Genomic DNA, 15,194 nt, shown 5'->3' with positions numbered 1-15,194 from the left:
GGCAGCATCTCTCCCCCAGCCTTATGATTGCTTTGGTACTTGATGAGATTCCTTATGAGTGCAGGAAGCCAGGGATTTCTACCATCCCATCAGGTTCCTGTAATAACTATTGTCATCTTGAACTACTGCAAGTGACTCATTTCAGTAGTTACACCTGGCTGGTTAGTAACATTCCAGTCCCCTCTTTCACGCTGTCTGCTGATCAGGTCTTAGCCAGTGACTCTGGTCTTCTGCCAGGTGACTCACTTGTAACCTCTTCTCAGATGCAGCAGTTTTGACTAGAAGTCTTGTGTCATAAGCAGTTTCAGATTTAGTACATTGCTATTAAAATTTAATTAACTCTACAAATGGATATTTACAAAGGTGCTTGATGATGCAGCAATCTTGAGATTAACTTAATGGTGTGAACTAGTATTGCTGAGAGGTAAAAGCATTCTAATTTTTTTTTCCTTAGTTTCACCATGGTCTTATATTACAATTCCTGAATTCTGAATTCTGCCAAAGCTTTTCCTTGTGCCCTTAGTGCTAGTCTTTGCTATGTCATGTTTCTGTCATGGAACAGTGGTACCTTAAATGTATGAGCAGTTAGAATTTTTGTGTTGACCAACATAAATATAAATTCTTACATACGTGTGGCAAAAGGTGTTGTTGCTAACAATGTCTTATCCTTTCCATGCAGGCAGTAGGTTAAGTACAGTTTATAGCAATTATTTGCATAGTGTATGTGCTAGAATTCAATCAAATGTTAAACAACTAAAAATCAAATACAAATACTTCTTGATAATGTGAAAGTGTTGCATCCTGAGAAGGGTGTTTTGAGTTTGATACATTTGTCCTCTTCTACATTGGGAGGTCAACCTATATTTTATAGCAAAAATTTTGCTGGAGCTTATGTTTCATCACACTTGTTTTGTTTTTTCCAGATACTTTACTATTCTTTTTGTTTGTTTTTACAGTTCTATCTTCAAGACACTAAAAGTAGTAATGGTACCTTTATTAATAGTCAGAGACTGAGTAGAGGATCTGAGGAAAGCCCACCATGTGAAATTATGTCAGGTGACATCATCCAGTTTGGTGTAGATGTGACGGAGAACACGCGGAAAGGTAAGGGTATGGATCATTTTTTTTTTTTTTCAAGTATATTTATTTAGAACATCTTATTACAATCCAATCTTTAAGAGTAAATGGTATTTCTGTTGTAAGAAAATAGTTTTTCTGGCTTTTTTGGTTACTTCTTCCCTCCTTTGTGCTGGCAGTGAGTCTTGTGGCCGCATGGTGAACTGGATCAAGAAACTGATCTGCTGAAAACATGGAGTATACTCTACTACCTGTCCCCCCCTCCGCCCAGCTAGATTTTAACTGGGTTGCTTCCACAGCCCACTTTGTTCTGTGGCTGTATAGGTGCTAGTGCATGTTGTGGAAGTGTATATCCAGAAAAGGAGGTTCAACTGGGACCACATGTTTAGCTCACTTAAATTGACTTACAGCAATTTTAAAAGTTCAGCATGGGCATGTGTGTGTAGTGCTGTGTTGGGGTGTTTTGTGGGGTTTTTTTTATTGTTTTATTTTTGTAATGACCTTTCTTTCAAGCCTATGAGCCCTAAAGTTTCAGCTAATAATGTGGCAGAAGTATGAAACTGCATTTCTTGATAAAGTACTCAGCATAAGTTTGAAACAGGCTAATTTAATTCCTGTCAAGATACCTACTTTTTACTTCTGTGACTGCTACTAATTTTGATTTCTGCAGGTACTTTAAAATGAGGATAGAAAAAAGTTGCTGGCTGAAAAATGAGGTGATGGGATTTTTGTTTGGTTTGGTTTTCTTGCTGTCTTCCCAGTATGCATGCTCAGGAGGTCTTGTATTATGGTAATAGCTATGTATCTGTGTTAATAAAAATGCAGCCTCAGTCTCTTTTCTTTTTCATTTATGTACAGTGTTTCAGGAGCCATTTCTTTCTCTTTCTGAAGACTGGTCTTGTATGTGAATTATTAGATTGTAATTAATATTGTCAAGGCTTTTTAAAGTTACCTATGGGTCTGTTACTTTCTGTAAGCATCGAACTTCTGGCCATGTTCTAAAGAATCCTAGTCTGGTAACAGGCAGATTTGGCAATAAAATGGCAGAACTGCCATCACTGCTCTTCTACTTTACTGCTTTTCTGAACAAGACCTTCACAGAGCTCATGCTTAAAGAGGGGTATATTAGAAAAGAGTGAAATGAAAGAATAATACTAAATTTAAATGCTGATGGTAAAGTTCTTTAAAAAGAAACAAACAAAAATCCCCAAACAAACAAACACCCCCCGCCCCCCCCCAAACCAAGCCTCCCCAAACCAAACAAACCAACTCATAGTACAACAGTAGAATTTTTAAAGGGCATTAAGTGAACAAAACAAAAAGACGAAGACTGCTCCATCTGCTGCTCATGAATTCTATCTGTCTTAAGCCAGGTAGGTTAATAGTACTCAAAGTCTGAAGTATCAGGGGAAGGTTAATGAATACATCTTTAAAGAAAACATTGTTAAGCAATGGTGGTGGTGAAGTTGTCATGGAGAGCTTCTGGAGCTATAGTGTTTTTGAATGATTCATTGTAGTGAAGGTCACATCACATTGTTTCACTTTTCTCAAAAATGATGTTGGAAAGATTTAACTCCTGGATGTCTAGTTGGAATTGTCTGAAAGTTACTTGAAATGTTACTTCATGTGAAGTGATTGCAAATATTTATGAATACTAGCGGTATACATGGAATAAATCAAAGGAATAGATTGCGTCTAATGAACCTGGAACTATTCATTTGACGAGATGCTGTCCTTGCTAAAAGAAGCTGAATTTCTTCATGTGTGTTTAGACCTAAAACAATTTTTATTTTAAGATTTAGTTGGAAGAAGAATTGAGTTCACTTGGATTTTATCAGCAATTACTTGCAATTGGTTTATGTGAAAGTTTGTGGAAAGTTCACTGTAAGCAAATTCTTGCCAGGAACTCTTGCCAGTAGTAGTTGTTCCCAATGGTTTTATCTTAGTTTTACAAAACACAGTCCCAGAGACCTGGCATTTGTGTAATGAGTGATCAGGTTGTGCAGCCTTCCTTTTCTTTTTCTCGAGCTTTGAACATAGGAGCTGTACTCACATTACTTACGAATGTGTTGAGCTAGCTAATGTGGAAGAGCATACAAGTCTGCTTTCTTCCATCTCTGTGCTCCCCAAGCAATGAATGAAGATCGTATTATCATGCTGGGGCATGAAATAGCTGCATCATGGTTGAAGTGTTTACCCATGAATGTAATTGGAATGCATATAAACACTTTTTTTTCACCAGTTCATTTCAGTAGTCTTAGATGTTACTGTTAACCTGATCTAGTAATGAAACAGACATGAAAGTAGTTTTTAAACTAGTGATTCCCTTTAAAACCATTTTGCATTCTGTATTTACATAGTGCCTTACTTGCACAAAACACTTCAGTGTTTTGGTCTGTGTAATTATAAGGTAATGACGGGATAGGCTGAGTTTACTTGCCTATGTGAATTCTGAATTGTGTAAATGTTGCTAGAATACATCTATTTCTGTTTTATTGTTCAGGCTGTGTCTTAGTCATTTCCTTGCAAATATGATCTTGTTTTGGTTCATTAAGAGTGGCATGTTCCGTGTGTGATTTTTCAGGATATCTTACACGAGCACCGATTCCTCCGCGTTCTGCTGCTGAGCTGAAGTCATTAACAGGCTCCAGAGAAATGTTTCCAACCCTCCCGCTTCCTTATTTGTCCACTTGTGATATTACTAACAAGAACACAGGCCTGCTCATTTCCCTCTCCTTAATACCGTACTTATCTATTAACCATCTTACTGTGCTTTTCTCTGCGTTAGTGGGGTTTATGTTCTTTTCGTCCTCCCTAAATTTCCCAGTCAGGGCCAGAGCGTTCCGAGAGTTAACTGGCGGTGACTTCCCTTCCTTGGAAGGGAGCAGCAGGCTTTCAAGTAGGGTCAAATAATACCAGATGATTTAGTTCAAATACAGTTTATGCACTTTTTTCCTAGTCAAGTTTGGACTCGTACATCTCTTCTCTCGTGTGGCGTTTGAAAAAGGCTGTGCGGGAGGAGGGAACCCCGTGCCTGCTGCTTGTCGAAGGGGAAGGAGGGAGGCCGTTTCTTAGCGCTCTCGTGATTATCGCCACGGCCGCTGGTATCGCATCGACAAGTGAAAACAGAAATGAGAGCACCGTTTGCCAGTTGTCCCTCTACGAAGCAAAAACTCGTAGGCAGACAAGAATTACTGCTTTATTCCCCTTCCTATGCTCCTTCGCAGCACGAACGCCTCGGCTGGGTTCAGGGCAACCCCGGGCGGCTTTTCGGAGTCGCGCGGTGACAGTTACGCGTGTCGGGGGCGACGCAGCGAGGCGGGGGCTGAGGCCGGGAGTAGGGTTCCTCGCTCTGCCCGCGGTTATTCGCCGCGGCTGAGGTCCCCGGGAAGCGGCAAGCCGGGGCCGCGGGGCCCCTGGCCGGTAGCGCGGGCGGCTGCCGCCCCGGGGCGCCCCCTGGCGGTGCCGGCCGGGCTGTGCCCGCGCGCCGCCGCCGGGCCGAGCGGGGCCGGGCCGGGGCCGGTGGCGGCGCCGGCCGCGCGCGGGGATCCCCTCGGCCGGCAGGTGAGTGCGCGGCGTGTCGGGCGGGACGTGGGGAGGGCAGGGAGGGAGGAGTGTCTTCTGCTCGGAGGAGAACTTTCTCCATCCCGTTGGGCAGCCAGGGGCTGCTTTACTGCTAATTAATTCCCCAAAAGGAATAACATAGGCTTGAATTCAAACAATTGCCGCTATCCCGTCCGGTCAGCGCCAGAATAATGTTTTATATGTTGCTTTGCCTTTCCCTTAGGCTTTCTCGTTATTCTTCCAATGATAATGAACTGAGAGCTAAAGGACAGAGTGTGGTTTTGATTGGGTTTTCTTTTTGTTTTTTAATTATTTTTATTTTATGAGCCTATCAAATCGCTCAGTGCCTTCTCGCAGCCGCTATTTGCAACCCTCTGCTAAATCCCCTTAATTCCTTAATTTTTTTTATACAAATAAAGCCCCTGCAGCTTTTAGGAGATTTTTTTTTTTTCAGTCTGAGCGTTGATAGAAAAACTTCAGAATTATGTAATGTCACAGCAGACCAACCTGATGTATGACCCAAAGGTAAAGCTGTGTGTTGGTCTTTAATTTCAGATACCCTAACACGTTCTTCTTGAAATCACTAATTTCCTTTTTATGCCTTAAAGGAAAGATTCTTCATTATGAAAGCTGTGTGTTACATGCTACAGCTAATATTACTAATGTATTTTTTTATGTTTTTGCAAGAACAGATTTGTGAATTCTGGGGACCCAACTCTAAAGCCAAAAAAGACCCCCGAACCCATGGATCACTCTGTTTTGAGAATGAGGTCCTGGCTGTTCTTCCTTGGCATGTAAATTTAATAGTCTACCAGGACAGCTTGAAAAAACAAGGTGCTGTAGCCAAGAGGATACTTCTCCAAAGCATTAGCTTTTAGCACTGAAAAAAGGTTAACGACTCCTCTGTTTAGATGGATCACTTCTCCTGTATTTTTAGATTCTATTGAGGTAGCTTCCTCAAAGACCTGTCTCGTTTCCCTGGAGCACTACTGGTGTCCTAAAACACCCATTGCCCTTTTTTTTTTCCAAAGCCAGATTAACTGTTTTGCTGATATTAATAACCATGAAAGTAGAGCAGCTATTTGTCTTTGTATGTTGGTGGGTGCTTTAGGTATAGTGGTAGGTGATAGGTGACCATATACTTATTTGTATTTAGCTTGCGATAGTAGTTTGGAAACAACATCTGTCTTTCTTTCCATGTAACTGGAAAGAATTTTTACTTCCCAATTCATAGAACCATACAAGAAAAAAAAAACCAAACAAAACAGACATAATTTGACTGTTTCCAATGTCATTGAAAATAGTAACTTTTTGAGGAAACATTGTGAAGAGAGGTTGAGCTTGATTTAAGAATCAAATATTGCATTTCTTCCTCTGACTACTTGGGATCTGTCTTGAGTTCAAACATCTTGAATTTAGTCCTGGAGAAGCAAGCTTTCTCCTTCTGAAATGAGAGGCCACTTGTCTAGGGCTGTGCATTAGATGTGTGCGTACTACCAGAATAGCAAAATAGAGATGTATTGTCTTGAATGATGCTGCTCATAGTGTTCAAGAGGCTGTACTTCTCAGTGGTTCCTATACTCTTCCTCTGCGTTCCCATTTTGTTCCTTGTGTTTGTAAATAACAATCATTTGACAAGTTCAGATGTTGAAGTGAGTGTCTCGTGACACAGATTGGATGTGTTACTTTTTAAGTATCTGGATATGCTCATAGGAATCTTGTCAAAAAGGCAGCTCATTGTTTTGTTTATACTTATGCATTCCCATTACCTAGCACAGGTAAGGTGCATTCCTTTTCCCTCATTTTATGATCAAAACATACAGTTAACGTTTTTAACTTGCTGCAGTAAAGACAACTTGCAAGTAATGCTGCACATGGAAGAATTGGAACTGGAGCTGCTTCACAGTCAGGACAAAGTACATCTTAGAAACTTCAAGATGTTATGCTAAAGTTTCCTGTCCCCAGAGGAGGTCCGAAAAGGCAGACCCAGGCACTAGTGCTTGAAGGCATTCATGCCTCTTCTTGTTTGCCTGCTTCAGAGTTTCTTAGGACAGTTGGCTTGGTTACTAGAACGTTAACCATTGAACTTACAATTAAGTAGTAATGAATCATGATGACTTAGTATTTGTTTCTTTTCAGTTACCCATGGATGTATAGTCTCCACAATCAAACTGTTTCTTCCAGATGGAATGGAAGCTCGATTGCGATCAGAGTAAGAATAAGTATCTGTTCATGTGTAGCAAAATTAAACTACTGTATAATGAGGATTTGATGGATATTATGTTTAAAATCAGCATAGGAACAGTTTACTTTCCTGTGATCGTGCAAAGAAAGTAACTTTGAGAGAGAGCATGGTTGTTTTGCAGGCATTATGAAAAAGAAATCTCATTTGCTTGTCACTTGCAGAATTTAAGACAACTATGAAAGAATAAATAAGTTCTATGAAAGAATAAAAAAGTTCTTACCAAGTAGGGCTTTTCTGACTGGCAGTGGTTTAGTGTACTGGAATGGGTATTATAAAGAGAAGAATATAGGAAAAAAGAAGGGAAGTGAGCAAATTCTCCTTCCCTCTTTTTTTTTAATTTGGGATTATTATTTTTGCTCCTTTAAATGCACATAGACTCTACTAAAGTCAAGTTAATGGTGTCTCTGTGTGTACACATAACACTTTATATTCTTCAGATAAGTAATACAGTAACGTGTCCTTGTGGTGCACTTATTTGGTGTCACAATGCAAGAAAGCTTTGCCTGGCATCAGGGGGGAAAAAAAAATCATAGAAAATGTTGTATGGGATAATGTTTGGAAACTCAGATAAATGTTGAGAGGAATGTTGTATAAATGCATACACACATATACTGTGTATATGTGCAGATTTTGGAGAAAATTTCAAAGAGAAGTAGAAACAAAAAATTTAAACATTTTGTTTGCAGTAACTGAGTGCCAATCACAAATGACGTAATTTTAATCATCTTTCATTCTCAGCAATTGACTGGTTTTGATTGCTTATTTAAATATTCTTTTACCATTAGTATCCAGAAATATTTGCATGAAGCTTTAGGGTGTCTTTGCTTCTGGGAAGATAAGTCAAAATAAATTATTATGGGAATTTTTCCATGTGATGCATGTCCTAATAAGGAATACTAGAAATGTATGGTGTTAAATTTTTTAGTTCTGATGAAAATGTGCAAGTATAATATTTGCTCTAGTGAAATGTACAAAATTCTGTAAGTTACCAAATATTATTTTACTCAATTTGTTGGATTTGTAAATGACAGTAGTATATGCACTGTCTTTTCATATCTATTGTTTTGTGCATGTAAATTGGTTTAAATCTTAATAAATCAAATTTAAGAGTCAAATATTATGTAACTACTGAAATAAAAGTTGGTAAAGAGAGTTTTTAGAGTAGATCTTGGATTTATAATTTGAAAATAGTTCTGTAACTTTGAAAACATTGCTTAGCATAGTATTAACTGGTTTTGCACGTTTGTATATTAACTTTTCATTTTTATCTGAAGCATAAACTTAAAAATACAAAGCATCTTGATTAAATGCGCAGTACTAGGGATTTCTGGATTTTTAACTGCTATTCTGCACCTGTGTTCACTTTTTAATTTTTTTTTTAGTGTTATCCATGCTCCATTACCGAGTCCTGTTGATAAGGTAATTAAGTAATTTGCTGTTTTCTGCCTTATTTAGCCTTATGCTGTTTTCTGACTTGTTATAAAGATGAAGAAGTGGTGAAGTCCAGTTACATTTAGGTATATTTTCCATTGCCTGTTTTTACCTAGTTTAATATTTAGAATTTTCAGACAATTTTAGAAAATTTAGGAAAAAAAGAAAGGTAAAACAAGAAGTCATTTCATGTGACAAAGCAAAGAAGGTAATGCAGTATCGTGGTGTATATTTTAAGATAGCTTGACTTATTACAGTATGGCACCTGAAACATAGCTTTGGAAGAAAAAAACCACCAAACCATTGACATTAAGATGGTTAAATTTCCAGGTACAGGTTGACTGACTAACAGGTCTTGGGTACTGCATAATTTGATACTTGATCTGTTCTGTGGGACCCAAGAGTAGCTCATGATTTGGTGTTTGGATGAGGTCTGTTGTCCCTGTGTTGTCTTTTTTTTAATAGAGGAGAAGCTGCACTGCACAGGCTATAAAGTGCTCTGGCATGTTCCAGAGGAAGACTGAGACCAGACCTCTCTGGTTCTGCTTCTATAGCCAGAGTTGCTCACTGCAGAGTCATGGAGTCAGTAATGTCTAGTGTAATTTTTAAACTCAATTTTGATAATGTGGCAGACTTGTAGAAAAGCTGTTAATAGATACACCCTTGAGACAAGCTATCAGGAATTGATCGTCTCCCTAGCCTCTAAAAAGAAGGATTAACTTAAATAGGTTTGAGTCAGAGTTTTAAACATGAAGGACAAAATTTCAAGAAACTAAGGAAATTTATTTGTGAAGTCAGCAGCCCAAGGAGTTCATAGACTTTTCATTTAAGTTGAGGTTTCAAAACAGCATATGTAGCTTGAATCCAGGGCAAGCCCCTCTGAGGAGGGACTTGCAGGTATAACTGTGTGAAAAACAGCTTCAAATTTATGTCAGTGTAGGAGGAGCCTACAAGAGCTAGTAAATAAATAAATAAATTTGCCAACACTCCCCCCCTTCTTCCCCCCCCAAGTCCAGAACAGTTTCAGTTGTGATTAAAGATAATATAGGTATTCCTGAAATCTGAAATAGATACTTAACAAGTGGAGTGATGATGATGAGGGTTAGTAAATCAACAGGAAATGAAATGTGTGTGTGATGATGACATTGAATTGGAATATGAAAGACTTTACTTTGAGTTCTGGAAGCCCCCAATTTCCTGTCTGCCCTTGTGTTTCACCTTTGTGCACCTTCTTTTTTGTCAGTTCACTCTCAACTGAAACAAAAGCCTTAAACTCTTTGGCATGTTGGCGGTTCAAGAACTTGTAAAGACGTTAACACAGTGGAGCCTCAGTCCAGAGTCTGGAAGTTCTGTGATAAAACATAGAATAAATAGTAGCAGAACAACAAATGATTGAAAATGCCATTATTAGATAATCTTAAATTTACCTTAATGACTAGATATAAATGATGAATTTTTTTATTATTTGAGTTTAATGAAAAATTGCAAATCATTTTGATTCTTAAATTCTCTTATTTTTCAGGTTGCTGCTAACACTCCCAGTATGTATTCTCAGGAATTGTTTCAGCTTTCACAGTATCTACAGGTAGGTTTTCTCTTGACAGTATTTAGTTTGACTAAATATTTAATCTTTGTTTAAAACACAAATCCTATGCTCTCTATGTTTTTGTTTGGCTTGCATTTTGTAAACAAAACTGCATTTTGTTTGGCTTGCATTTAACTAACTTTTCTGTAGTGAAATAATGTAAAATGTGTTTAATTAGACATAGTATAGTTCTATGGAAACTTTTGGGGTTTTGCATGAGCAGTATAAACTGAGTTTTTTTGTAGAAGAAACACAAAAGCTCCCTGCTTTATAGAAGGCTTCCTGAACACTATATACCTGCTTTTCCTGGCTTTTCTCCTTTTGTACCTCACTGTCCCCAATTTTGTTTTGCTTACAATATTTTTGTCATCATCCGTTACTGTGGATGTACTATGTATGCGTATAAAAGTTTTGGTGGAATGAAAGAAAGGCAAAGCAAGAGGTCATTTCATGTGTCGGGAACTAGTTTGTTTCTGTAAATATGATTTCTTAGTGTGAATATTTTTGTGTCTGTATCTGTTGGAAAGTACAAAGGAGGGGATGGTGCTGGCAGCTCTTCCTCATTGGCATCATCAGCCTTTCTGTGCCTGGTCCTGTGTCCGTTTTAATAGGTGTGGTTTTTTCCCAAGATGTCATGTCACAGAAAGGTTAGACTGCACAATGGTAACACATTGAAGTGTGTGCCTATATATATATAAACAAACTCTTTAGAAAGGTTCATAAAATCAGCTTTCTGGAAAAGGAATATTCCTACTGGTAAATTCTACCTAGGTTTAATTTACATATAGTTCTGCTGATTTGTTTTGCCTGGTTTTGTTTTGTAATGGTAATTTTTATTCACATCGATGAGGCTTTTGAGACAGATACTAACTTTATATATATTTGCTGACATAGCAGGAGCAGCTCAGGCAGCTGCTCTTTCTTGGGAGGCCAAATACATACTCGTTCAGCAATCTGTTCACTCTCTGTATCCTGGAATTGTTAACGAAGATGCTCTTCTATCTTACTGTCATAAACCAAAAATCAAATAAAAATAGTAGTTCTTGCTTGGCATTTTTCTTTTGTGACCTGATTTGAGGATGAACAGCTCATTGCATGGGAGCTGCCAAGCTGCCTTTTCGTGTTTACAGTTTTGTTACTCAAATCACTGAGAAAAGTCGAAGTGTTTTTAAGTCTTGGAAAGAATAACTTGTTACGATGTGTACTCAGCATGTGCAACATATGCATGAAAAATGAAGGTTTTCGGGAACTTGAGGTTATAGCATAACATTTTCTAATTAAAATATACAAATAAATGCGTGGATGGATAAAATGGGATGGGCTTACTGTAGTTTGAATGTGACAATTTTTGCTACTCACACTTCCTTTTTTTCTTGTATTTTGGTATGTCTTCTGTTGCTTGTGTTTTTCTGAGTTGTTCTAGCTGAACTGACTGGTGCTCTGCTCTCTTCATAGGAAGCCTTACATCGGGAACAAATGTTGGAACAGAAGCTGGCAACCCTTCAGCGACTACTTGCTGTCACACAAGAGGCTTCAGATACTAGTTGGCAGGTATCTGCAGGCATCCTTTTCCTTTATGGACTGAAATATGCAGTAGCATATAAATTTTAGCTATTAATTTACAAACAATGGGGAAGAAAGCAGCAGAAAGAATAAAAAGCTTATGGTGGTTTTCTTAAATTATGGTTGTTTTCTTAAACTGTGTAAAAGATACTGTTTAATAAATTTAGTGATTATGTGTCAGTTTGAAATAACTTAGTACTCCAACAAAAATAAAGTCTTTAAAGCAGAACTCTACTGGAACTACATAAAGCACATGTTAATATTAAGGTAATACTTCTTTTCTGTTAGGCTTTAATAGATGAAGACAGGCTGCTATCAAGATTAGAGGTTATGGGAAATCAATTACAGGCATGTTCAAAGGTAAGTAGTTCGCTTAAAGTTGAATGCTAGGAATGCTGAAAGATAGCTTTTTTGAAGTGTTTTGAAATTGGCTAGTTAGGAAAGCAGTTGGAACATAAACTTCCCAAAATAAGCCTGTGCAATTTTGATAATCTGAATAGCATGAAAACTGTATATCTGTTCTGTATTTCATGGAATCACTTTAAATCTAGATAAACGGCTGTTCTTCAGCATTTTTTTCAGCCCAAACTGATTTCTTTTGTATATGCATATAAACATGTATGTAGTGAAATGGAATTTGTCATTGGTGAGAACCATCCTGTCCTGTTTCCTATGGATGTTTCTTTCCAAATAGGGATTTGAAAAAAGACATTGTCAATGTGCTGTCTGATACTCAGAGACAGAGTAACAAGTATGCCCTGCTTTGATTGTTGTTGAGGCCACCTATGTCTGCCTTAAATTTTTATTTTTTACTTCCTCTCAATTACCTATGAGATAAGAACTTTTTTGCAGGTCCCGTTTGAGGTCTTTCAGATGGGACCTTGTAGGTTTCTGGTTTGTCAGATTGTAGGTCTCTTAGGCTTAACATTGTGTTAGCAGGGTCCAAAAAACCCCCATAGTTTTCCTATAATCAAAGCTGATCACTGAACATGTGCTGCCATACATACACTTCAAAAAAATAACTGGTTTACACCCAGTCACATCAAGAATCTTTGATCGCTGATTTGTCTGTAACATTTTCCCATCTACCAGAAATTGCTAAACCTTTTGGAATAGAACGGGTCTTATCACAATCTAATATATTTAATGAGCAAAATACTAATTTGTATTCTATCTTTGTATCTGAATTATCTTATATGTACAGAATCAAACAGAAGACAGTATACGAAAAGAGCTTATAGCATTACAAGAAGACAAACACAACTATGAGACAACAGCCAAAGAGTCCCTGAGGCGGGTCCTTCAGGAGAAAATTGAAGTGGTCAGAAAACTGTCTGAAGTGGAGGTATTGAAGTTTCGTACCTGTTCTGGAAATGCTGAAATAGTTATAACTGCTGCTACATAGACCCCTGTTTTGTTGCCTGTAATATGCCAGCATTTGTTGTATTGTGGCATTTGCAGTATATTAAGTAGTAGTGTTTATTTTTCCTATTGGACAATACTTCGATTGTTAAAAAGTTAATGAGAAATTATTCTTTAAACTCTTCCTTTTTCTGCCAGACTTCAAAATTTGTGAATCTGTCTTGCAGAACTTAGCATGTGTGGGAAATATGTGAGGAGAAAATGACGTACATGCATTAGAAAAAATGCTGTTAGACCTTGTTTAAACTGTAAAATTTATGGAAATGTAAGCTTAGCCACTCATACAAATGACACTTAAGAATGAGCTTTTAAGATTACAAAGTGTTGGACACTTTCTTCAAATAAGATTTCTGCCCCTATAATATCTCTCATTACTGTCTTCCTTTATTTTCTCTTTCCATTATCGTTATTTGCTATGCTCCCTTAGGTCAAGAAATATCATAAGATTTAATTTTAAGTGCACAAAGTCTCTAACATCTTCATGCTTCTTAGAGAATGCAATGCACATAGTGTTGTAAATAAATAACCTTAAGAGATTTCAGTTAAATATACTTTTTTAGATTGTAATAGTTCTTGACAGATTTGTTAATGGTTGGAGTTTTATGTTTACTTCTAGCTTTCTTCTCCTTTCTAATCCGGTACTAAGAGAAGAATCTTCTGACTTATTTATTCTACTTGTTCCTCCTTAATCTTGGGGGATAAATACGAATTCAACTTTAGTGAGAGATTTGCCTGAGTGCTTCCTGCCACATAGTTTTTTCTCGATACAGAAGAATCATTGGCTCACGGTTGAAAGTTGTCCTTCAATAATTATTATATAATGTAGTTTTGAATGTAGTTTTGTTTAAAGGTGTTTTGATCTGTTTTGGTGGTGAAGGAGAACTAAGTCAGAGCTTGTTACCAAAAAAAATAAATAAATTGTGTGACTGAAGAAACAAATCTTGAGCTATGAGGGGGAAACTCTATACACCATTTAGTTGTGCTGCTATCACCAGCTGATGCACACTTCTGGAGCATTTCTTGCCTCCTGAAGACCCAGCTGCCTCTTGAGTAAGGCGATCTTAGTTTAGATGCCTTTCCACATTATGGAGTACAGAAAAAGATTTAGAATGCTTCTTTGGAGCCATTTGGCTTTTATAATGTGTTAAGTCTTCTTTTGCTGGGTGAAAGGTATGATGAAATCTATTGATTACATTGAATTACAAAATATTATGAAACTTCCACAGTTTAGCATAAAACAGAAGAGAATGGGGGAGATGGATCACACGTTTCAGTTCTTTATTTCTATCAGTCACAGTTAATTATATAACCCACTGTGGTTTTTTTGGTTTGGGGTTTTTTACACATGCATGAAGCAAATATATTTTCACATAATCTGTTCTTTAAGTAGAACATTACAAAGGTTTGTATAGACAGCATTTTTGCCAGGACTTGATCTGTTTGTTTAGCTTTAATGCTTAGGAACAAAGCAGTTAAATATAAGTAGTTAAATTTACTCTTTGGAAAAAATAGATCTACTTCAGTGTTTGGTAGATTATTAATTTTTTTTTAATTATTTATTGCATAATAATTCTATCCTACAGCGGAGTTTAAGTAATACAGAAGATGAATGTACTCACCTGAAAGAAATGAATGAGCGGACTCAGGAAGAATTAAGAGAATTAGCTAATAAGTACAATGGAGCCGTAAATGAAATTAAAGATCTTTCTGACAAGCTAAAGGTAATGACAGAACTTCATCTGACTTACAATACTTTAATGCATGGACCAAGTAAATACAATTTAATTTCTAATGTAGCAATCAAATAAAGGTTAAGAAACTTTTTAAACAACAGGTTAATGAAAGAAAGATGCATATTATCTTTTACATATTCTTTTGGTTTACATTTAATGTGCTTGAAACTGTCATCAGTTAAGAAAATTACTAAACAATTTCCTTTCTTACTAATTTTGCAAGTTACAATATTTTTGGAGCTGCAATTTATTTTAGTATAAAATTATGTATGATGTAAAACTTTATATTCAGCTGCTTTTATATAGACAAATAACTTTCAACCTAAACATCTTACAGTTAATGGGAATGAAAACTAGAATTAGACATAAATTTGCATTTCATGTTGCTTCTTTGTGCAGTTACAAACATAACTAGCCTACCACATAGTAATAATATGGCTCAGCTGTCAGGGGAAGAAGCGTGCTGTCAGGTTTGTTATTAAACTAAACATCTAAGTATATTAATATTTAAAGGTCCTTTATGCTGGAGAACAAAATAATCACAGTATAATAAAGCCTATTCCCAAGGAGTCTC

The 15,194-nt window shown here is 37.0% G+C and overlaps 1 protein-coding gene across 37 annotated transcripts in view; it reads left to right on the top strand.

Moving 5' to 3' along the window:
* SLMAP (sarcolemma associated protein) overlaps positions 1-15,194 on the top strand; it is an 88,841-nt gene that overhangs the window by 35,195 nt on the left and 38,452 nt on the right. For 20 of the 37 annotated variants that reach the window (XM_075053207.1, XM_075053224.1, XM_075053201.1 and 17 more), the window contains exons 3-10: positions 957-1,104; positions 6,781-6,853; positions 8,269-8,305; positions 9,840-9,902; positions 11,358-11,453; positions 11,754-11,825; positions 12,670-12,810; positions 14,471-14,608. In XM_075053207.1, coding sequence (XP_074909308.1) covers positions 957-1,104; positions 6,781-6,853; positions 8,269-8,305; positions 9,840-9,902; positions 11,358-11,453; positions 11,754-11,825; positions 12,670-12,810; positions 14,471-14,608 — 768 coding nt within the window. Of the gene's footprint in view, positions 1-956; positions 1,111-6,780; positions 6,854-8,268; positions 8,306-9,839; positions 9,903-11,357; positions 11,454-11,753; positions 11,826-12,669; positions 12,811-14,470; positions 14,609-15,194 lie in introns of all 37 variants that reach the window. The other 17 variants (XM_075053216.1, XM_075053205.1, XM_075053197.1 and 14 more) reach the window with 1 other exon arrangement.

The sequence above is a fragment of the Buteo buteo genome, chromosome 21 (assembly GCF_964188355.1).
Source record: "Buteo buteo chromosome 21, bButBut1.hap1.1, whole genome shotgun sequence".
In the NCBI taxonomy this organism is placed as follows: Eukaryota; Metazoa; Chordata; class Aves; order Accipitriformes; family Accipitridae; genus Buteo; species Buteo buteo.
Note: the sequence above shows the minus strand (reverse complement) of the source record. Positions and strands in the feature narration are given on the sequence as shown.